Raw genomic sequence first — 24589 nt, forward strand, 5'->3', positions numbered from 1 at the left:
TTAGTCTGAACATGGATTTACTGCACAACCCTCTTCTAAACATTTTAACATTTTCTAAACGAAAATGTATTTTATTTGCTTTTTTAAATTACCAAACCAAAAGAAAGCAAATATAAAGCACCTGGCGATAAAAGATTTAGTCTGAATATGGTATTACCGCGTACATATACGCGCGTCAAAACACTACTCGTTCTGTTTCGCCGCCTCTATCGACGCGTCTTTGCCGCTCCAGTATGACCGGTTTAAGCGTTTCATATAGACGTTCGAAGAAGTAGCTCGGACGTTTTTGCGACGCTTCTTGCTTCGCTTTATTTGACGCCTCAGTATGTCAGTAGCCTTTGGCCTTCCCACAAATGTTACGTTTTTGGCTATTCCATTCATAAGCGTCTCGTTGTTTTTTTTGTCTGCATGAACCTAAAAGCGCCTGAGGCATTCGCGTGCAGCAGCAGACCACGCTGTATTTCGGTGCGATAGAACTGTAATCGTGACATCACTGTTACTTGTTGTGACGCGATTCTGCGCACTGCAGCGCGAACAGCTGTCATTGTCGTAACAATAATAATGTCAACGATATGGCGTTCGGTGGTGGCTATGGATGGACGCTTGTGATTTCATTTCACTGCTGGCACGTGAACTGGCAAGAGCAAAATTCGTTTGCAGTCCTTGAACAGTTGCTGTGATAATCGCGAAATTCATAAAGCTTCTGCTTTTCGGAGAAACGAATGGTGGGCGGCGAGTGAAGTGCATTGTTTTGCTTATCTTTTTATTCAAGTGCAAGTAAACAGCGGAGCAGCGAGTCAGACAGTGATTGGTTGATGATATGCATACAATGTAGCAGAGATCTAAGGACGTTGGAATCATACGTTATTTTGTTAATCATTGGTAAGTGAAGTGAAGGGTTCAATAAGTGGTCAGCAGCTTAATAATTCCTAAATTGGCAGTGAATATAAAGAATGGAATAACGAAACCAAACAATGGCATGGTTCATTGACCCAGTTTCATAATATTGACTAGAAATTGTGAATGAATTGGTTCTATGTGTGTGACTTATCGTTTGACATCACTTGAACTTACGTTTGCGTTTGCGTTCTTTATCATGGTGCGAAGTCAATCAGAGATATCGCTTTGAATGCGTTAGTGTATTTATTAGATTTTCTTTCTTTTACTGAAATTTTCAATCTAAATGATATATAAGGATCGTGAAGTACGTGTGTTTGAGAATCGAGAAAACTTATTGCATTTTGTTAAAATAAATCGCTTTACCACATCTTTGATTTTGTTCGGTTGGGGTAACTATTTTACTAATGCTGATGAAAGTCTCCGGAGCCAATTGAATAGAAAATAAAAAAAAAACAGATTAGATTTTAACAATCTGATTCTTTACACTTTAAACTTTATATTTCGAAGACACATGTGATCAATTCCCGCTGAGACCGGCCCACTATTTACATGATGGTATTTAAATTTAAAAGTTGTGTTTTTTTTGGAAGCCCATGTTGAACAAGTAAAGAAACTGCATTTGGTTGATCAAATTGATGGACCCCCCTTTAACTGGAAATCAATACTTTTTTTAAAATTTTGCGTTTTTTTCAAAACTTGGCTTACTAAAATTGCTCTAACTCTTGAATATCTCTATGAAATTATCTAAACTAACATATCATTAGAAAGGGAAAAGATGGGGCCTTCTTTTACAAATATCAAAGTGGGTGGTCGCCAATTGGAGTTGGCCGCCATATTGTTTTCTTTCAGAAAAATTGATTTTTGAATAGGTGCCCGCCCACCTACCTCAAATTTCATTATTTCATTTGAAAGATCATGCTTTTTCACATAAAATATGTTGAAATAAGAGATGTAAGTTGTCTAAAAAAAAGTTTTAAAATTACCAAAACATGTTCGACTGGACCATTTGGTTTTTTGTTAAATCTTACCTCACTGAAAATGCTGTAACACGTTATACTCTTCTCAGAATATTTACAACCAACCCATCATTAGAGAGGGGATGGAAAAGATATTCAATTGAAAATCGTCAGGCAATTGTGACTCCGTTAACTTTCGCTTACAATTAAAAATCATTTGTTCCAACGCAGCAGGCCAGCAATGTAAAAATATATTTAACATCGCGAATATTTCCTTCAGTAAAAAGGACTTCAATATGAACATTGAGTAGCATTTCCATGCCAGCTGCCATGGAAAATGTGCTTGCGATGGGGTTGTAGGTGCAGTTTTTATTATTTTTTAAATCGTGTTAATTTTACGAAATCGAATTCTTTGACTGTTTTGTATCATATACACTTTAATCTATATCACATAAGTGCAGCTTGTCGCCAGTCGCCAGGGAAAAACTGATCACCGATGCTTAATAAATTTTTGATAGGGCCCTGGAACATCATTTCCAGTCAACGGGGGGTTTATCAATTTGATCAACCAAATGTAATTTCTTTACTTGTTCAACATAGGATTCCATAAAAGCATTACTTGAATCGTTTTCAATACCATCATGTAAATAGTGGGCCGGTCTCAGCGGAAATTGCTCATATGCCAAATTTAGCAACAAATAAGTCCAATGACAGCGAGAGTGTCTTCAAAAGGCAAGCGAAAATTAATCATTTCATGATAATTAAGTGTTATTTTTCAACATTTATTTGAGTGCAAGTCGTACCTTCATAAAGGGTGTCCACGATGAAATTGCCACACACAAAATTGATTCGCGAAATTCGAGTTTTCATCCGATTGCCATCAAATTTTCAGGGATTGAAAAATAACTATTAAACTTCATTTTACCATTTTACTCGTATTTTATTTACAGTCCATACGCAAATGCCCGCACCTTGGCCTTAACCCCGGCCATAAGATTGTGCACAACCTGTGAATCAACCGTTTTTTGCATGTAGACCCATACTTCCTTCAGTTCCTCGACTGTCTTCACTACCTTAGGTTGTTTAAGAAGGTGCTGCTTCATAATCGCCCAGTACTTTTCGATGGGGTGGAGCTTCGGAGTGTTGGGAGGGTTGAACATTTTCGGCACGAGATTGACCTTATTGTCCGCATACCACTTCAGCACGTCCTTGGAGTAGTGGCATGAGGCCAAATCCGGCCAGAAGATTGTTGGGACGTTGTGGGCCTTCAGGAGAGGAAGCAGCCGCTTCTGGGGGCACTCTTTCATGTACATCATGTGTCCTGGGTCACGAAAGGTGCACTCCGCTTCCCGCACGTGCAGATGGCTAGCCAAACCAGGAATTTCTTCGCAAATTTGGACATCTTCTGAGTGCGGACATGCTCCGGAACGCTGAACTTATCCTTGGCCGTGAAAAACAGGTTGCCAGGGATCTGTTTGAAGTCGGCCTTCACATATGTTTCGTCGTCCATGATGCAGCATTCAACTTTCGTCAGCATGTTGAGGTACAACTTCCTGGCACGGATTTTGGCGGACTTGTTCTGCTTCTCATCGCGATTAGGGCCCTTTTGTACCTTAAACGTTCGAAGCCCAGCCTTAGTTTTAGCTTTCTGTACAAAACTTCGGCTTAGGTGCAGCTTCTTAGCCACATCCCGAACGGAGGCGTTCGATTTTCGGTTGAAGGCCCCAACTACGCGGTTGTGATTTTCGGTGTCGTACGGAATACTTTTTCCTTCACTTCTGGGCTTCCGATCGGTGGTCAATCGTTCCTCGAACCGCTTAATTACTCGCGACACCGTGGAATTCGCGATTCCCAACGTTTTAGCGATGGAACGATGCGAGAGATCCTTGTTCTCGTGATGAATGCACAAGATTCTATCACGCACGAGCTGTTCTTTTGACTCCATTTCTGCGAGTTTTGATCACAGGACTTTAAAACTTGCAGGATGTAAATAATGCACTATGAACTAAATCCACCCAAATTTTCAATTAATTCTAACCAACGGTTGAAAAGTTAGAGCAATTTCATGGTGTGGCAATTTCATCGTGGACACCCTTTACAAGCTTAAATCGAAGGTATTCCTTTTTTTCGTCTCGGTGTTATTTGTTTTTCTAATGGCTAATTTTTGCATTTTTGGGCGCTTTAGTCGACTTTCAACAGGTAACAGCCACACTTTGTAGTAGGAGTGTAGTGGTGCATCTATGTTTATTCCTTTGTCACGAGTCGACGTAAAAATTCTTTCGTATCGCATGCAATGCCACATTCTCCGTCGGAACTATGACACTTGATTTTTTGATCAGTTGTTAAGAAACGCGGCACCTTTCACGCTTTCATGAATGATACCATCGCTTTTCTTTGTGGTCTCAACTAACGTTTGCCTGAAAAACGGACAAAAATTACAGATTTTTCACACGCACTGACGAAATTACCCATGCAGCACCAATCATAGTAATCCATGAGCCAGCAGCAAAAATTATAGCTCTATCAGTCCAACTTTAACCGTGATGGCGAAAACAGTGATGCTACTCTGTTCAGATGTGTGTCGAAAACAGACATCATGTGGCACTTTGCGGACACCGGATGCGCCCGTTCTGGCGTCTCCATCTTGGGCCTATTGGACAACAATTAGAGCATCGGCCGACGACTCTGAACGATAAGAACTTCCAAAGGATGCTGAAGAGCAAGACCTAGGGAAACGTGATTAAATCGCTGCGTGTGCTTGAATGGTGCAACCGGCCAAACAGTGAAAAAGTATCTGGCGAACATGAACATACATGTCAGGAAGCGGCAGTCCGCGGCGACTGAATAAGATGGTCAAGTCGATTTTCCTGGCGAATCGCGACGTGGGGTGGTGATGGACGACGAGACCCATTTTCGTGTTTTACTTCCCCCACGGGGGAAGTGAGCACCGAGGTGAAGTTCATTTCACACACCAAGTTCCTCAAGAAGATGTTACTGTGGCTGGCAATCAGCGAAGAAATACTGTACGGGTGAAGACGCGGCGTTCTGGCCGGATCTGGCATTGGCCTACTACTCGAAGCGATCGTTGAAGGACATGAGAGGGCGGCTGAAAAGGCCATTTTTTAATGCAAACGTTAGCTTGGTTATACCTATTCACTTTACGGTCCTTTAGCACGATCGTAGGTTTTTTTTTGTGAATTATTTCGACATGACTGCCTCGTTTGACTTTACTGAACGTGGTGTATCGTTTGTAGAGGTACGGTCACGACGGAATTGAACAAACCAATATGTTGTTCCCTATAATCTATTCTCAGAAAGTTTTTCTGTACAACCAAAGGTTTCCGAGCTACAATGTTTTTAAATGAAACAATCGTACAGTTCTGGGCCGGACGGTATTCCAACAGTTTCGGTGAAAAAATGTTGCGAGTCGTTGGAATCGCCTACTACTTCGTTTATGGAATTTTGCCCGGTAAATCGGTTTTACAAATTTGCTGGAATTCATTTTCTTATGCCTGTGAACAATGGATCAGCGTGATCAAGTTGATGACATTTATACTAATCTGGAGGCTGCTTCTGACCGTGTCGACCGTGAATTTCTGCTAACTAAACTCGATAAGTTGTGTTTCACATATCTACAATATGCAGGAGTACCTCAGGAAAGCGTTTTAGGACCTGTGCTGTTCAAGTGTTCACACTATTGGGAAATGACATAGGCGTCGTACACTAATTACGTAACGCTAAAAATCTAGATTTCAGACTCCCTCCTCCCTTATGTAACGATAGGTAACGTTCGATATGACCCCCCCCCCCTGGGCGTGCTTAGCCCCCCCTAGAATTTCCCAGAGAATGATTGTATTTAATATATATATATATATATATATATATATATATATATATATATATATATATATATATATATATATATATATATATATATATATATATATATATATATATATATATATATATATATATATATAGATATATATATATATATATATATATATATATATATATATATATATATATATATATATATATATATATATATATATATATATATATATATATATATATATATTTATATATATATATATATATATATATATATATATATATTCCATTCCATGCTACTTATCAGAGCATCAAAATCAACACAAATTGAGATGTCGTCATTCATTGGCTAAAAACGAGTTCTGCACTCAGGATCGATTCTCAACCCTTGCTCTCTTACTCACCTTACCAGTCAGAGGAGAGATGTAGTAACTCGTGCTGTATCAAGAAGTCGCCAGTTTACTCGGTTTTGGGCTGTGTTTCACCAGTTTCCCAGACGTCTCATCACTCGCAAGTCGAGCCATCATGCACGCTGCGCCCCTTAATTTCTTGTGCCGGTAGGGTTGCTGAAGAGAAGTGATTTCACATGGTTGTCGTCCGGCATTCTTACGATGTGACCGGCCTACCGCAACCTATTGTCTTTCGCCAGGTGTGCAATGGGGTTCTCTCCAAGCAGCGCTTGTAGCTCATGGTTCATGCGCTGTAGCCATTATCCGTCGTCCGCTTGTGCTTCACCGTAGATAGTCACCTTCTGTTCGCCGATAGGCACCTTCTGTTCGAAAATATCAAAAGGACTTCCGTAGAGGACTATCGGTTATCAGGGTTTTGTAGTTTTTTTTATCGAAGTGGTCTTGTCCGATCATCACCGTGATTGGTGCGTACGTTTGTAATGTCTGAGAAGAACGGGCCGTCGTTGAGAACGTGGTCAATTTGTTTTGCTGTACGTTGGTCGAGGAAAAAAGGGACTTTATACTGCTAATCCGCGGGGAGCTGCGAAGTTGGTGCATAGCAGGCTGTGCGGGCCGATAACCGGTTTATATAAGTCTATCCTTCCGTTCATGTCCCCAACGACGATCTTGATATCTCTACGCGAGCAGCTATCGTACAGTTTCTCCAGCTGTGCGTAGAACGCTTTTTTCCCTGCATCAGGTCTTTCTTCGTGAGGGCAGTGCACATTGGGAATAGTGTAGTTGTGGAACCGGCCTTTAATTCTCAACAAACACAACCTGTCGCTGATTGCCTGCCGCTTTGGTGGTACAGTGCCTTGCGGCCACAAATCCACCGTACCTTCTCTCCTTTCAGGCAAAGCTCCTGGAGCGCAACGATGTCGAAGTGGCGGGGTTTTAGCTGATCCAGCAGAATCCGGTCGACAACCGGGTCGTTAAGCGATCTACTGTTACATGTATTGAGCTTCTAATCGTCGTCCTTATTTCGTCGGCTGGGTCATTGCCGATTGTTCCGGTTCGTTTTGAATTCTTGATTCTCCGTAGTATGTTTATTTTAGTATGCTGCCTTACTAGGGCTGCGATGCCTAGTCTCGCGACGGAGCTGCCGCCATGGATGTAGCTGGCGAGACACCGCATTTAATAGTTCAACCGTCCGGTCCGGATCAGTCGCTGTTTGAGCCGCCCCTAGCCTGTGGGGTAGACGCGCAGACAAGCTGCTCTCTAAGGAGAACAACTACCCCACCGGTTCACCGGTTTTTCCTTGGTTGCTCGTATCCCAGTCGGTACCACGTGGAGGTAGGAATATGGCATTAAGCCTTGAACCACACTGGGGTCTATTTTATTCTAACTAGTACGGGTGAACTGTTAAAAAGCACTGCCCAGCCGTTTACCAAATCTAGCTCTCCTCAATATCGAATCATTGTTGCTGAAAGAGCTTGGCGTTGACGATGTGTTCAAGATATTCAGTACATCGTCGGAGATTCTATCCTGAAGTGTTTTTTCCTGCTTCTACGATACTATTTTAAGCGTTATTAAATAAGCATATTCAAACTCTTTTTTCTCTTTTTTAAAATGGCATACATGAAAACTAGCCCCCCTAGAAATTTTCCTTAGTTGCGCCCATGAGAAAAACTTTCTGAGAATAGATTGTAGGGAACAACATATTGGTTTGCTCAATTCCGTCGTGACCGTACCTCTACAAACGATACACCACGTTCAGTAAAGTCAAACGAGGCAGTCTTGTCGAAATAATTCACAAAAAAACCTAAGATCGTGCTAAAGGACCGTAAAGTGAATAGGTATAACCAAGCTAACGTTTGCATTAAAAAATGGCCTTTTCAGCCGCCATTTCATGTCCTTCAACGATCGCTTCGAGTAGCAGGCCGATGCCAGATCTGGCCAGAACGCCGCGTCTTCACCCGTACAGTGTTTCTTCGCTGATTGTCAGCCACAGTAACATCTTCTAGAGGAACTTGGTGTGTGAAATGAACTTCACCTCGGTGCTCACTTCCCCCGTGGGGGAAGTAAAACACGAAAATGGGTCTCGTCGTCCATTACCACCCCACGTCGCGATTCGCCAGGAAAATCGACTTGACCATCTTATTCAGTCGCCGCGGACTGCCGCTTCCTGACATGTATGTTCATGTTCGCCAGATACTTTTTCACTGTTTGGCCGGTTGCACCATTCAAGCACACGCAGCGATTTAATCACGTTTCCCTAGGTATTGCTCTTCAGCATCCTTTGGAAGTTCTTATGGTTGAGAGTCGTCGGCCGATGCTCTAATTGTTGTCCAATAGGCCCAAGATGGAGACGCCAGAACGGGCGCATCCGGTGTCCGCAAAGTGCCTCATGATGTCTGTTTTCGACACACATCTGAACAGAGTAGCATCACTGTATTTGCCATCACGGTTAAAGTTGGACTGATAGAGCTATAATTTTTGCTGCTGGCTCATGAATTACTATGATTGGTGCTGCATGGGTAATTTCGTCAGTGCGTGTGAAGGTAAACACATGAAAAATCTGTAATTTTTGTCCGTTTTTCAGGCAAACGTTAGTTGAGACCACAAAGAAAAGCGATGGTATCATTCATGAATGCGTGAAAGGTGCCGCGTTTCTCAACAATTGATCAAAAAATCAAGTGTCATAGTTCCGACGGAGAATGTGGCATTGCATGCGATACGAAAGAATTTTTACGTCGACTCGTGACAAAGGAATAAATATGGATGCACCACTACACTCCTACTACATAGTGTCGCTGTTACCTGTTGAAAGTCGACTAAAGCGCCCAAAAATGCAAAAATTAGCCATTAGAAAAACAAATAACACCGAGACGAAAAAAAGGAATACCTTTTTTTTTTTTTTTTTTTTAAGGGGGGATTTGTTAGTAGCTTAAGTATTTATGATAAATATTAGTAAATAATGAGTATGTGTGTCCAATCACAAATGGTGACTTCTCAACACTGTTAGAAATTTGTAATTTTAATTGTTAGGATTTGTTTGCTTTCGCAATTAGGACTTATCATTCGTAGGGATTTAAACCTACTTGTCAGAAAAGGGGAAGTAAACTTACAACTAACTTAATTGCTAACTTATTGGCTATAAAGAGAGCTTATCGTAGCAATTGAGGATTGCAACGATTTTTGTCGAAAATTGTTAATAATTTTATTTGACATAGCTTCTAATGGTTCAACACCAGTAAGTCTATGTAATTCGAGTGTACCAAACCAAGGAGGACGCTTCAAAATCATTTTCAGAATTTTATTCTGAATCCTTTGAAGCGTTTTCTTCCTTGTTGAACAGCAACTTGACCAGATCGGTACAGCATAAAGCATTGCTGGTCTAAAAATTTGTTTGTAAATCAAAAGTTTGTTCTTTAAACAAAGTTTAGAATTCCTGTTAATGAGAGGATATAAACATCTCGTATATTTGATGCACTTGGCTTGTATACTCTCAATGTGCTCTTTGAAAATAAGTTTTTTATCATAAATTAGTCCCAAGTACTTAACCTTGTCGGACCAACTTAAAATAACCCCATTCATCTTGACAACGTGATTATTGTTTGGCTTGAGGAAAGAAGCCCTAGGCTTATGCGGAAAAATTATCATTTGAGTTTTAGAAGCATTGGGAGAGATTTTCCACTTTTGCAAGTAGGAAGAAAAAATATCTAAACTTTTCTGCAATCGACTGCATATGACACGAAGACTTTTTCCTTTTACGGAAATGCTTGTGTCATCGCAGAACAATGACTTTGTGCATCCTGGAGGCAAATCAGGAAGATCTGAAGTGAATATGTTGTACAGGACTGGACCCAAGACTGAACCTTGAGGCACACCTGCTCTGACAGGAAATCTATCAGATTTTGAATTCTGATAGACAACCTGCAGAGTTCGATCAGTAAGATAATTTTTTAAAATTTTGATTAGGAAAATTGGAAAATTAAAAGTTTGCAATTTCGCAATCAAACCTTTATGCCAAACACTGTCGAATGCTTTTTCTATGTCTAAAAGAGCAGCTCCAGTGGAATAACCTTCAGATTTGTTAGCTCGTATCATATTAGTAACTCTGAGCAATTGATGAGTTGTGGAATGCCCATGGCGAAATCCAAACTGTTCATTTGCAAAAATTGAATTTTCGTTGATGTGTGACATCATTCTGTTAAGGATAATTCTCTCAAACAGTTTACTTATTGAAGAAAGCAAACTGATTGGTCGATAACTTGAAACTTCAGCTGGGTTTTTATCCGGTTTTAAAATGGGAGTAATTTTTGCATTTTTCCATAATTTGGGAAAATATGCAATTTTGAAGCAGCAATTGAAAATTTTTACTAAAAATTCCATTGTGCTCTCAGGGAGATGTTTGATTAGTATATTAAAGATTCCATCGTCACCAGGCGCTTTCATATTTTTGAAATTTTTAATAATTGATTTAATCTCATTCAAGTTAGTTTCAATTATTTCTGCAGGTAAAAAATTCTGGGAAGAAATTAAATCAAATTGACGTGTGACTTCATTTTCAATTGGACTCACAAAATTCAAATTTGAGTTATGAACACTCTCAAACTGCTGAGCAAGTCTTTGAGCCTTTTGTTCATTGGATACAAGAAAACGTTCACCATCTTTTAAAACTGGAATAGGCTTTGAAGGTTTCTTAAGAATCTTCGACAGCTTCCAAAATGGTTTTGAATATGGTTTCAATTTTTCAACTTTAGTCTCAAAATTTTGATTTCTCAGAAGAGTAAATCTATGTTTAATCTCTTTCTGTAAATCTTTATAAATAGTTTTAAAAACAGGGTCACGAGAACGTTGATATTGACGTCTGCGGACATTTTTCAAACGAATTAGAAGTTGAAGATTTTCGTCAATTATTGGTGAATCAAATTTCACTTGAGCCTTTGGAACAGAATAATTCCTGGCATCAACAATTGCACATTTTAATGCGTCCAAAGCGGAATCAATATTCACTTCGTTTTGCAAATCAAGCTCATTATTGAAATTTCTCTCAATATGAGTTTTGTATCTTTCCCAATTAGCCTTGTTATAATTAAAAACAGAGCTCATAGAGTTTAAAACTGATTCATGTGATAAAGAAAAAGTTATTGGAAGATGATCAGAATCAAAGTCAGCATGTGTGATCAAATCACTACATACATGACTTTGATCTGTAAGCACCAAATCAATAGTTGAAGGGTTTCTTACAGAAGAAAAGCATGTAGGACTATTCGGAGACAAAATAGAATAGTATCCTGAAGAACAATCGTTGAATAAAATTTTGCCATTGGAATTACTTTGAGAATTATTCCATGAACGATGTTTAGCGTTAAAATCGCCGATTATGAAAAATTTCGAACGATTTCTGGTGAGTTTTTGTAAATCACCTTTAAAATAATTTTTGAGCTCGCGTGTGCATTGAAATGGTAAATATGCTGCGGCAATAAATAAAATCCCAAGTTCAGTTTGAACTTCAATTCCCAAAGTTTCAATAACTTTCGTCTCAAGATTGGGAAGAGCACGATGTTTGATTCGGCGATGAATAACAATTGCAACTCCACCGCCGGAACCCTGAATCCTATCATATCTATGAACCACGTAATTGGGATCATATTTTAATTTTATGTTAGGTTTCAAAAATGTTTCAGTAATAATTGCAATATGCACATGATTTACTGTTAAAAAATTAAAAAGCTCATTCTCATTGGCCTTCAATGAGCGAGCATTCCAATTTAATATTTTAATTGTTTTATTTAAAATCATTGCTAAATTTTAAATTAGAAACAATTTTAATAGTAAAATTTGTGCCTATTTGAATGGCTTCAAACATTGATTTTGCCTGCAACATGGCGTTCATAAGATCGAACATTGCCTGTTGCAAAAAAGAAAGTTTACCTGCCGTAATAGGCCCCAGGCAGTTGACATTAGAAAAAATATTTTCGGCAGCAATATTAGCTGGAGTGATAGGTGTACAATTATTTTCTAGCCTGTTTTGCTTACCCATATTAACGGTCATTTTCGAACTACCAACACTAGGCGGTATAATGTTCGAACTACCTGTAACCTGTGCATAAGTTAAACGGGTATGCAAAGGAGTAGGTAAACTATGCGCCACTGGTACGCTTGGAGAATTTTGTTTTGAAGTTGGTTTTAATTGAGAAATTGAATTTTGTTTACCTTGCCTTGCCTTAACAATTGCTAAACGGACTGGGCATTGATAAAAATTTGACATATGGTTGCCGTTACAATTCGCACAGCGAAAATTTTTACTCTCTTTCACAGGACATGCGTCCTTTTTGTGAGAAGAGTCTCCACAATTAAGACATTTTTGGTCCATGTTACAGAATTTGGAACCATGGCCATAACGTTGGCAAGTACGGCATTGGGTGATATGCTTTTCACCTCCGCCATACTTCCTATAAATTTCCCACTTTACACGCACATTATACAAAGCATGTGCTTTTTCAAAAAATTTTAAGTTGTTAACCTCATTGCGGTTAAAATGAATTAAATAATTAACAAGGGAAATTCCAGTTCTCTGACTGTTTTCGCCTCGTGATTTTTGTTTCATTAGAATTACTTGGGTAGGGGCTATGCCAAGTAATTCTGTTAAAGTAAGTTTGATCTCATCAACGGTTTGATCGTTGGTGAGACCTTTCAAGACAACCTTGAACGGCTTGGCGTTCTTGGTGTCATATGTAAAAAATTTGTACATCTTGTCAGTTAAATACTGAACAAGACGATCACGACCCTTTACTGAGTCGGCTAATAAGCGGCATTCACCTCTACGGCCAATTTGATAGGTAACTTTAACGTCAGAAACAAACGTTGAAAGTTCCTTTTTGAATATATTAAATTCAGAAGAAATAGTTACCACAATAGGTGGAACTTTCTCCTTTTTTAAAGATTTTATATTTTGTATAGTTCCGTTATTAATAACTTCCATTTCACCAGCTTCTTGCTCAGGCAAAATATCAAAAGGATTGTCACTACAGACACTCGATGTGTCAGAAAGAGATGCCTCTCTTTTCCTCCCCGCAGCGATGCGAGGTTTCTTTTTCCGTCCAGCCATTTCAGGTGATACGAAAAAAGTTAAAACAAATGTTAAATTCAAAAGTAGGTAGTCTTGAGAAAGACTGATGGGAAATAACTTTCAGGTAATCTTTAAAAGACACACTGACAAAACACAAACTTTGAAGCTATAGGCAGTCAAAGACCAGTCCACAAGCAACCGAAAAAACGTCTGATCTGTAGGACAGTTCAAGACGCACTGAAAGGAATACCTTTGATTTAAGCTTGTAAAGGGTGTCCACGATGAAATTGCCACACCATGAAATTGCTCTAACTTTTTAACCGTTGGGTAGAATTTAATGAAAATTTGGGTGGATTTAGTTCATAGAGCATTATTTACATCCTGCAAGTTTTAAAGTCCTGTGATCAAAACTCGCGGAAATGGAGTCGAAAGAACAGCTCGTGCGTGATAAAATCTTGCGCATTCATCACGAGAACAAGGATCTCTCGCATCGTTCCATCGCTAAAACGTTGGGAATCGCGAATTCCACGGTGTCGCGAGTAATTAAGCGGTTCGAGGAACGATTGACCACCGATCGGAAGCCCAGAAGTGAAGGAAAAAGTATTCCGTAATTTATGTACGACACGTTGCGTAATTTGTGTACAATGTGAATTGATGTCATCAGCTACTCTCGGATAAAAAAACACAGTGATTCATGACTACTCAATAAGGAGAGCATAACTAAAGAATTTCAAAGTTCCATTTACACGAGATACAAATAACATATTTTGATACAATTTTGTACTTTTTTGAGCAGGTTGAAATTAATTATAATTGTATTTATTATACATAAATAAAACCCCTATGCCTAAACGCTACGGCCCTTTCAGAAAATTACTCTTGAATCCGAAAAAGTTACCCACCCGTCGAAAAAACTCAATTTGCAAAATTCATTCTAAATAAAGATGTTAACATGAATTTTTGCGTATTTCCAGATCATTTGGCATGGAAACGCTGGCAGCAGATGCTTCGTAACACTTTTCAAGCAACTGCTTCGCTTGAACAGTATTTTTTCCCACCCAATATGTCATGAATTTTTCGCAGCATGCTAGGTTAGGTTGCTATATTTGGGTTACTTTAAAGCCTTTTCATTTGTAACGATATATCTGCAGCTGGTCATTCATCCAGTTAGAAAGTTCATTAAGCACCTAATTTATCTTAAATTTCATTTCCTGCTTAGATAAACTTTTCAGCTGATTGCAAGCAGCGAGAGAGATAATGAGAAACCCTTCGATTAGATAGTGCAGTGTAGGACCATAGTGTTTGGACTTTCTGGGAGACGAGGAGTGGTTGGTAACCAAGAAGTGGCATTGTTTTCATATCGATAATCTCTGAGATGTCGATTTTTGGTAGTTATTACGTTTTAAGCTTTGTCCCACTTTTAAAGAGAGGTTAACCACTCTGAACAAATTTGAAACTCTAGTTCTCAAAATCAAAGTCTAATGGAAAATAATGAAAAATAGTTGTTACTATTAGTTGATAACATTTTATCAAATGTTCTATCAATTTAATTCGAAGGTTTATGGGCAGGGAAGATTGTACTAAAAATTTCTTCTAAGTTTGAGTAAAAGTAAGGTCTGATATCTATCCCGGTATGCACTCTAATACAACAGAAATAGCATGCAATTAGCTGATGAATTGCTGCACTGGCGATGATGAACCCCATTGTGGATTCGTTATCGCCCTCCGTCGCAGTTTCATCGGCGCTCGATTACCATTGTCGAAGCTTAAAGTCGAATATCAGTATATGATTATTTAATTAATTATTAAGCAAAACCTATAAGGCCAACCAAAAAAATATATTTCGTTATACTTTTTTGAAATAAAGGTGATCTGTCAAATTGGACTAATGATTGAAGGGAGTATTTTTCTATCTTCGCGTCAGTGATAATTTGCGTGCACAGTGCGCGAAAATACGGCCAATTCAATCGGTTATCTCGACAGCGAAAATTCCCACAACGATAGTTAGTTTCCGCTCGATACTCATGTTGCTAGTGCTGCCGTCATCGATGGATTCGAATTCCTGAACTTGAAACAAGTCAATACACTACGTAATAATCTGGGGCGTATACTCGACCTTGTTTACTGCCTGCCAGAAATCTCAGTGCATTTAGCTATTGCTCCGCTGCTTCCCGTTGATCCTCCCCACCCGCCACTGGAGTTAATTCTACCAATACCGGCTTGTTCCGTTGATGTTCCTGCGGCTTCTGTTGGTATGGCACCTCATAACTATCGTCGAATCAACTTTGATGCACTTGCTGGATATCTTTCTGCATTGGATTGGGTAGCCTTGTTGGACGAATTGGACGTTGATGATATGACATTGCGTTTTTGCGATGCTATTTGCAGTTGGTTAGACGATAATCTGCCGAGAACTAGACCTCCTAAAGTTCCTGCTTGGGGTAATGGTGAACTGCGAAGGTTGAAACTATATCGTAACGCAAGACAGAGACTGCTCCGCAAACAACGAACACTCTTCAATAGACGTGCTTTTAAATATGCAAGTGATGCGTACCGTAGGCTGAATAGTTCTCTCTACAAATCCTATGTATTGCGGACGCAATTCAGTTTGCGATCTAACCCTAAAAGCTTTTGGACATTGAACTCAAAGAGGAAAAGCACTTCAATTCCTTCTAGTGTGTTCTTGGGCGGCACAGACTCTTCGACTGTCACGGAATCTTGCGAATTGTTTGCTGATCACTTTTCTTCACTTCACTTTTCAGACAAACGTGACGTAAGGAACTATAGAGGAATAACCAGCCTTTCTGCCGGGTCTAAGCTCTTCGAAATCATCGTCCACAGTGTTATTCTAAACTGCACTAGAAGCTATATTTCAGTTGATCAGCATGGTTTTATGCCGGGTCGTTCAGTGTCGACCAACTTGATCGAATTCACAAGCACCTGTATCTCACAGATGGAAGCTGGATCGCAAATTGACGCTGTTTATACAGATATTAAAGCCGCTTTTGACACAATTGATCATCGAATACTTTTACATAAGCTTTCTAAGCTCGGTATGTCTGAGAGACTAACTTCTTGGCTGAGCTCGTATCTTTTAGGCCGCACCTTGAGTATTAAGCTGGATTCCGCAGTTTCACGGACATTTAGCAACACTTCCGGAGTCCCTCAGGGCAGTAATCTTGGTCCATTGCTGTTTGCTTTATACTTCAATGACATTGCCATTTTGCTAGGAGCCGGGTGCGTATTGGTATATGCCGACGATCTGAAGATCTACCTTGTTGTGAATTCTGTCCAGGACTGCCAACGCCTGCAAGCACTGTTGGACACGTTTGCTGAATGGTGTAACAGAAACAAGCTCACAATAAGCATCGCTAAATGTATGGTCATAACATTCCATCGTTGTCATGTGCCCATTTCTTTTAATTACCAAATAAATGGATGTGTTCTCGAACGCGTAGATCAGATCAGCGATCTTGGAGTTTTGTTGGATCATAAGCTCACTTTCAATCAACATTATACTGCTGTCATATCCAAAGCCTCGAAACAACTTGGTTTCATCACCAAAATTGCTCGAGACTTTACAGATCCATACTGCTTGAAAGCATGTATTGTGCATTAGTTCGGCCAATCCTTGAAAATGCCTGCATCATCTGGAATCCTTATAACCTGTACTGGAAAAACAGAATAGAACGCGTTCAACGAAGGTTTGTTCGTATCGCTCTGAGACATTTACCCTGGAGTAGACCCAATAATCTTTCCTGCTACGAAGACCGTTGTAAGCTGTTGGATTTGGATACACTGGAGAGTCGGCGAAAGATTCAACAAGCTACCTTCATAGCCAAGCTGCTGAACAATGAACTTGATGCCCCGGTTTTGCTTTTTCACCTTGATTTTCGAGCACCAAGTAGACTGCTTCGTTCGTCAAACTTACTGACAACTAGGTCTCATCGGACCTTGTACGGCTTTTTTGAACCACTGACGTCATGCATCCGTACCTTCTCGTTGGTCGAAGATTTATTCGATTTCGGAAATGTTTCCTCACGTGCTTTTGGCAAAATAATCTCAAGGTCTGGGATGTTGCAATAGTTTTAGATTTAAGATTTTCATGTAGATAATATCAAAATTGTCAGATGAATCGACCAAAATACAAATACAAATACAAATACAAATACTCGTAGATAACGCATTTTGCTTAGAAAACCGCTTCCGAATATAATTATCATTGCCATTTCTTCTTAGACAGATGAAAGCTACCTCCCGTGCTGACTGAGTTTACTAGTCCATTGGTTGCAGTTCCTCAATGGCACCCAGCGAGAGCGAGGCAGCATTCGGCTCGGACCGCGAGCTATCCTCGGAACAACCCCCGGCGAAACTCGCTTCCTTTGATTCTGAAGCTCAACCGCTATCCACTGAAGAGCAGGCACACAGTAAAACTATATCCTGGCGTGATGGATGTCCCCAGGTAAGTGTTTGATAAAATGTGATAAATTTAAAATGGAAAAGGTAACTTTCTATCATTGCAGATTTTAGCGACAATTCTAGTAAACTTTTTGGTAGTACAGGCAGGGATTAATATGACATATTCAGCAATTTTGCTACCGCAGTTGTCAACCCCGGAGAGTCTGATACAGATCGATAAAGACGAAGCTTCCTGGATTGCTAGCGTGGTGACGATAGCTTTGCCGTTAGGGTCACTTGTGGTGGGTCATCTCATGGATCAGTACGGTCGGAAGAAGATCTGTCTGGTGACCTGCTTGCCGTTCGCCGTCGGTTGGTTGCTGATAGCAGTCGCACAGAATGTGAAAATGATTTATATCGCTAGGATAATTCTGGGCAGCTCGGGAGGATTGACGACGGTGGCGTTGGTTTATGTGAGTGAGCTATCGCACGTGTCAATGCGCGCGATGTTACTTTGTTTGAATAGTGTTTTTGTTTCGTTTGGGATTTTACTGACGTGCGTTTTGGGTAAGTTGTGATGGAAATCAAATTCGCCTTTAATACAACTATTTATTCACACCCGCAGCTCTGTTTTTCGATTGGCGAGCAATGGCTGTGATATACACCGCATTTTCGGTTGCCACCTTATTTCTAATTATGAACATACCGGAATCTCCCCACTGGATATTGACGTTCACCAAGAAGGAACCCAGCGAAGTGCGGAAAGTTATGCACTGGGTTTATAGAAACAAAACCGTAAGTCAGTCACTCTTCGTTGCAGTTGCACAACTTATATTTCATCGTTTTGTTGCAGCTGGCAGAACAGCAATATCGTCAACTAATCTCAGCTGAGCAAAGTAATAAACGGCTGGCCGTTGATACAACTGCTCAACAGTTTTCACTCAAAGCATACCTTCATCCGCGAGTTTATCGCCCCCTTTCGACGCTGTTGCTGTTGTTCCTATTCCAACAACTGTCAGGTGCCTACGTGTTGATTTTCTACGCGTTGAACGTTTTTATGGAAATTGGTGGCTCTCGAGCGGCAGGTTTCAATGAATACAATGCACTGGTGGTACTGGGATTAATCCGTTTCATCATGTCGATCCTTACTTCGGGGTAAATATTTTCGAACTCCACAGATTAGTTTGCGCGAAATTTCTCTCATCGACTGAATAATTCTAGATTCTCCCGGCGATACGGTCGAAGGACGCTGCTAATCATCTCCGCTACCATCATGGGCAGCTTCGCTACACTAGCGGCTCTGTACATCGATTTCATTCGTAAACCGGGCAGGGAAACCAACGCCACCTTCGGAAGTTACCTGCTACTGGTTTGCGTACTTGGATACGTTTGCTTCAGCGCTCTCGGATATTTGGTACTGCCGTGGACGATGATCGGGGAGATTCTTCCCACTGACGTTAAGGGCAAGCTGGGTGGACTGGTCGTGTCCGTAGCCTACGTAATGATGTTCGTTGTGGTCAAGCTTTTCCCGTACCTTCTGGAGGTGTTAGCGATTCAGAGGGTGTTCTATTTCTATGCAATTTCCAGCTTTGCTGGGGTGTTCTACGTTTATGGTTGGGTTCCGGAGACGTTTGGTAAGAGCTTCCAGGAAATTGAACGATATTTCGTGAAGGATGATACACGAAGCTAGAGGTTAGGTGTGGCAGAATGGCAGTACTTAGTATTTGCTTTGGAAAAGAAAAGGTAATATGGCCATGATAAGTGATTAGTTGAGCAAAGAAGATAGAGCACAAAAAGATTCTGACAAGGAATCGAACTCAAACTCGGGGAAAACAGCGTTTGTATAGAAAATAATCACCAAGGAATAACTTTGTCTTCCAATTTAGAACAATAGCTATAGTTTGTAAGTGGTTAGTAAGCGAAGACAGCAGAAATTGTTGTTAGTTTTATGTAAATACGTATCAGTACGTAGGAATCATCGTTTTACTGTTTTACACGAAGTACAAATCAATATCAATGAATGTGAAAAAAGAAACAATTTTACTAGTGAAATATATACACATCAGAAAAAATGAACTTGATTTAACATCGGGGTTTGTTAATTTTCAGCCTCATGGCAACGAATTACTCTATATTATAATTTACTCTTCAACATTTCGTTGAGATGGATGACCGCAGAAAGTCGCTTTGCCTAGAATACCTTTCCAAACTACCTTTCAAATGTATCTAATGACGGCTGATACCTAAAGATTTAGAACACTAAGACAATTTTTTTGTTAATTGTTTTGTAAGTATGACCTACCAAATATTTTTTATGAGTAAACGGGCGTTTTGTCAATAATTTCTAAAACTTTATATCGGGCCTTTAGATTAATCTTTTTTTTGTTATTTTGTTTAAGGTCTATTTACATGAAAAAAATGCTCTAAAACCGGCAGAAATACCTATTTGTCAATAGAAGTTTTCTATCAATTCAGTCATGAGCATCTTTTTGGGCCTAGGAAAAACTATTTGAAACAGCTCTGTTTTAAAAAGCTTTCAATGCATTTAATGAGTATGAAAGAAGGAAAAAGTTTCATACTAGTCTCCAACAGGAAAATATTTTATTTCCGCAATTTGTTTATTTGGGTATAATTTTCATCTGACTCGAAGTCTTAATGAACTATATATGTATATAATATTTAAAACTTATCCTTTCTAGCTTTTTCTTCAATTTTTGCGAAGGCTCACCAAATTCAAAATTTTCTTCTATACGACTAAACATATTAATACACGAACGGGTTCATTGTGACCAAAGTTCGTACGATGAGAGTGATTTATTAATAGTGAGGATGATCGAAGGGCTCTTTGTGGCGCACGAAAATTTATCAACGACAAGAGTTTTGGAGAGTCTACCTCATTATTCAACAACTTTGCCACAAATAATACCTGTTGTATCTTGCGGCGGCGTTCCAAGGTATCCAAATTGAGTAAACGACAACGGTCTGCATACGTTGGAAGATTGTCAGGTTGTCGCCAAGGTAAGTCTCGAAGAGCTATACGTATGAACCTACGCTGCACACGTTCTAATCGTATACTAGTCTAGTCTAGTCTAGTCTATACTAACACAGCCAGTACTTGAAAGGATCCTGGAAGATGATTTTCACCATTTAAAAAAAAAATGGTTTCCATACATTTTTCTTGTCAACGGCCAGGCCTACTGTGTAGCGCAATATAATACAATATAATCTAAGATCGGAGACAATCCGTACCAACCGATCCGTATGTAAGAAGTAATATACCTAATTCGTTGGGAGTGATAAAGCTAAGAAAGTACACTCCTTCGTTGACTAATCCTGGGATGGAACATAGGTATTTCCTCCTTATGTTCGGGTTTCAAAACCAAGGATATAGCGCCTTTACTCGCTTCAGCTGTTACGGTTGGAACTTGAGTACTAACTCTAGTCCTAGGAATTTTGCTTATGGTTATAGCGCCATTACTCGCTCGCTGAAAGGAATATGAATTAGGAAACAAATTTGAGTTCCATTTATACTAAGAAATGGCTTATATCCTAGGAAAAATGCAAATATGCATATCAAACAAAACAAAGTGCTAAGCCAACCGGTTCAAGGTCCACCGCGGAAAAGGCACAGGTGGAGGCTACGGGCAACCCTTGGACTACCGTAGAGGGTAGGAAGCGTCGGGAAGGTGCGACGCGACATGATGGCGGAGCGGCCAGAGGACCAAAAAAGGTCAAAAAGGCGCGGAGTAGGGGTGATGCCCTCATACTCAAGACGGATGGGTCGAAGTACTCAGAAGTCTTGAAGAAGATGAGGGGGGAAACCCAGCTCAAGGATCTGGGGGCGGATGTGCGGAGTATCCGCCGATCTCGCACTGGCGAGATGATACTTGAGCTCCGGAAGGACGCCAAGAACAAGGGGGCTACCTACAAAACGGTAGCTGAAAAGGTCCTAGGGAAGGAGGTGCAAGTGCGGGCACTCACCTCAGAAGTGACTCTCCAGCTTAAAAACCTGGACGAAATCACTGAGGGGTGCGACATTGCACAAGCCCTAAAAGCGAAGTGCGGGGTGGAGGTGGCTAAGGAGTCAATCCGCCTCCGCAAAGGTCCGGCGGGGACCCAGATAGCTACCTTCCGACTACCGTCGGCGGACGCTAACCTGGCCCTGAAAGAGGGCAAGTTGAAGGTCGGCTGGTCTGTATGTCCTCTGGGCATACTACAGCAACCAGACATTTGCTTCCGGTGCTTTGAGGGCGGACATAAGTCCTGGACCTGCAAGGGGCCCGATAGGAGCCAGCTGTGCAGGCGATGTGGAGGTGCAGGCCATAAAGCAAAGGACTGTGTGGAGTCTCCCAAGTGCATGGTATGTTCCGGGAAACGGGACGCCAAACACTTTATGGGAGGCCCCAGGTGCCCAGCCGGTAAGCCGGCTGCGAAACCAAGGGCGTAAGGGTGACGCAACTGAACCTGAACCATTGCTTCGCGGCTCAGCAGCTGCTACACCAAGCAGCCACTGAGTCGTTGTCGGACATCGCCGTCATATCGGATCCCTACCGCATCCCTCCCGGAAACGGTAACTGGGTTGCGGATAAGTCCAGTTTGGCGGCCATATGTACGACGAGCAAGTTCCCGGTTCAGGAGGTTGTCTCAACCTCAGAAGAAGGGTACGTAGTTGCTAAGGTAAACGGAGTGTTCTACTGCAGTTGCTATGCTCCGCCACGTTGGTCTACCGAAAGGTTCACCCAGATGATCGACCTCCTATCCATGGAGCTAACGGGCCTAACGCCGTTGGTGGTGGCGGGCGACTTCAACGCTTGGGCTGTTGAGTGGGGAAGTCGCTTCACGAACCAGAGGGGCCAGATCCTGTTGGGGGCTTTTGCAAAGCTCAACCTAGATCTGGCCAACGTTGGGAACAAAAGTACATTTAGCAGAAATGTTGCGGAGTCGATCATCGACGTGACGTTCTCCAGCCCAGGACTGATCAAGAACTGGAGGGTAGACGATGGCTACACTAATAGCGACCACCAGGCGGTCTGTTATAGTGTAGACAACAACGAGAGGCGGCAAGCGACGGGTAGAGCCAACACTCCGACCGTTCGCGGGTGGAAGACATCGCACTTTGATGCCGAGGTATTCGAAGAGGCAATGAGAAGGGAGCGCGAGGGGGGCAGTTGGCTCCGCCCGACTGCTGACCAACTAGTTGCTATGCTATCGCGGGCGTGCGACGCCACCATGCCTAGGACTCGCCAACCTAGGAATGGAAAGCCACCGGTTTACTGGTGGACGGACGCGATAGCCGACGGGGTGACGCCTACAGGATCGTAATGGCCACGACTAAAGGCGCGCTGGCGCCTGCAGAGCGATCACCAGCGATGCTGGAGCGTATCATCGAGGGACTCTTTCCACGCCACGAGCCAATTCCTTGGCCTCCGGCAGTCGAGTCTCACGTCCGACGTTCCAGTATCTCAGACATAGACCAGAGATGGTCGGCCAACCTGCCGAGCATCCAATCCGTGAGCGACGACAGCCGTGTCGAGGCAGGGGAGGAGGCAAGGGTTACGAATGAGGAACTCATCGTGATCGCCAAATCCCTAAAGGTGAGCAAGGCACCGGGACCGGATGGTATCCCTAACCTGGCGATCAGGCTGGCGATAAAAACGGCCCCCGGGCTGTTCAGGGCAGTCATGCAGAGGTGCCTGGATGACTGTCTCTTTCCGGACAGGTGGAAGCGGCAGAGACTGGTTTTATTGCCGAAGGCTGGGAAACCGCCAGGGGACCCATCGGCATATAGACCTATCTGCCTGCTGGACACCGCGGGCAAGGTGCTTGAGAGGATCATCCTCAACAGACTGGTGAGGTACACGGAGGGTGTACACGGTCTGACAAGTAACCAGTTCGGCTTCCGGAAGGGCAGGTCCACGCTGGACGCAATCTCTTCCGTCATCAAGACGGCGGAGGTAGCAATCCAGCGCAAGAGAAGGGGAATACGCTACTGCGCAATCGTCACGCTCGACGTGAAGAATGCGATCAATAGTGCCAGTTGGGACTCCATAGCGCTCGCGCTCAGGAGCATCCATGTACCGGTGTCGCTGTACAAGATTCTGGAAAATTATTTCCAGAATCGAGTACTTGTTTACGACACGGAGGAGGGTCAGAAGTGCGTCCCAATTACCGCAGGAGCTCCGCAAGCCCGGTGTTGTGGAATGTCATGTATGACGGAGTGTTGAAACTCAAGTTCCCTGTAGGGGTTGTGATCGTCGGCTTTGCAGACGACATAACGCTGGAGGTTTACGGCGAGTCTATCGAGGAGGTCGAGTTGACGGCCGCGCACTGTATACGCAAGGTCGAGGACTGGATGCGCTCCAGGAAACTGGAGCTCGCGCATCATAAGACGGAGGTCACGGTTGTGAACAACTGTAAATCGGAGCAACAGGCGGTGGTCAGAGTCGGAGACTGCACCATCACCTCGAAGCGATCCCTGAAGCTCTTGGGGGTTATGGTGGACGACAAGCTCACGTTCGGGAGTCACGTCGACTATGCCTGTAAGAGGGCCTCATCGGCTATTGCAGCACTATCTCGTATGATGTCCAATAGCTCAGCGGTTTATGGCAGCAAGCGAAGACTTCTTGCCAGCGTGGTTTCGTCCATACTTAGGTATGGTGGGCCAGTGTGGTCCAGAGCGCTAGGTACTAACAGTTACCGTGGTAAACTGGAAAGTACCTACAGGCTCATGTGCCTGAGAGTTGCGAGTGCGTATCGTACGGTGTCATACGATGCAATCTGTGTCTTGTCCGGCATGATGCCTATCAGCATCGCCATCAAGGAGGACAGAGAGTGTTTCGACCAACGTGACACAAGGGGCATACGAGGTACCAGAAGGTCATTCTCGATGCTCCGCTGGCAGCGGGAATGGTCCAACTCCACAAAGGGCAGATGGACGCACCGACTCATACCGGAGATATCCGGCTGGGTCGGGAGACGACATGGTGAAGTAAACTTCCACCTGACACAAATCCTGTCAGGCCATGGTTGTTTCA

At 42.0% G+C, this 24589-nt stretch overlaps 1 protein-coding gene across 1 annotated transcript; it reads left to right on the forward strand.

Moving 5' to 3' along the window:
* The first annotated feature begins 429 nt into the window (after positions 1 to 429).
* Positions 430 to 19641, forward strand: LOC129730767 (facilitated trehalose transporter Tret1-like). Its single transcript, XM_055690327.1, has 6 exons — positions 430 to 882; positions 17397 to 17619; positions 17681 to 18122; positions 18181 to 18350; positions 18409 to 18710; positions 18777 to 19641. Exons 2-6 carry the CDS (start codon positions 17458 to 17460, stop codon positions 19243 to 19245), a joined length of 1545 nt encoding a protein of 514 aa, XP_055546302.1. The 5' UTR covers positions 430 to 882; positions 17397 to 17457; the 3' UTR covers positions 19246 to 19641.
* Positions 19642 to 24589: the final 4948 nt, after the last annotated feature.

Source organism: Wyeomyia smithii, chromosome 3 (assembly GCF_029784165.1).
Source record: "Wyeomyia smithii strain HCP4-BCI-WySm-NY-G18 chromosome 3, ASM2978416v1, whole genome shotgun sequence".
Taxonomy (NCBI): Eukaryota; Metazoa; Arthropoda; class Insecta; order Diptera; family Culicidae; genus Wyeomyia; species Wyeomyia smithii.

Excerpts from the sequence above, each read along its gene's own strand:
- LOC129730767 (XM_055690327.1), top strand. The coding sequence starts at position 17,458 with ATGGCACCCAGCGAGAGCGAGGCAGCATTCGGCTCGGACCGCGAGCTA. Across the intron at positions 17,620-17,680 it reads GGCGTGATGGATGTCCCCAG|ATTTTAGCGACAATTCTAGT; the intron begins GTAAGTGTTTGA and ends CTATCATTGCAG. Across the intron at positions 18,123-18,180 it reads TTTACTGACGTGCGTTTTGG|CTCTGTTTTTCGATTGGCGA; the intron begins GTAAGTTGTGAT and ends TCACACCCGCAG.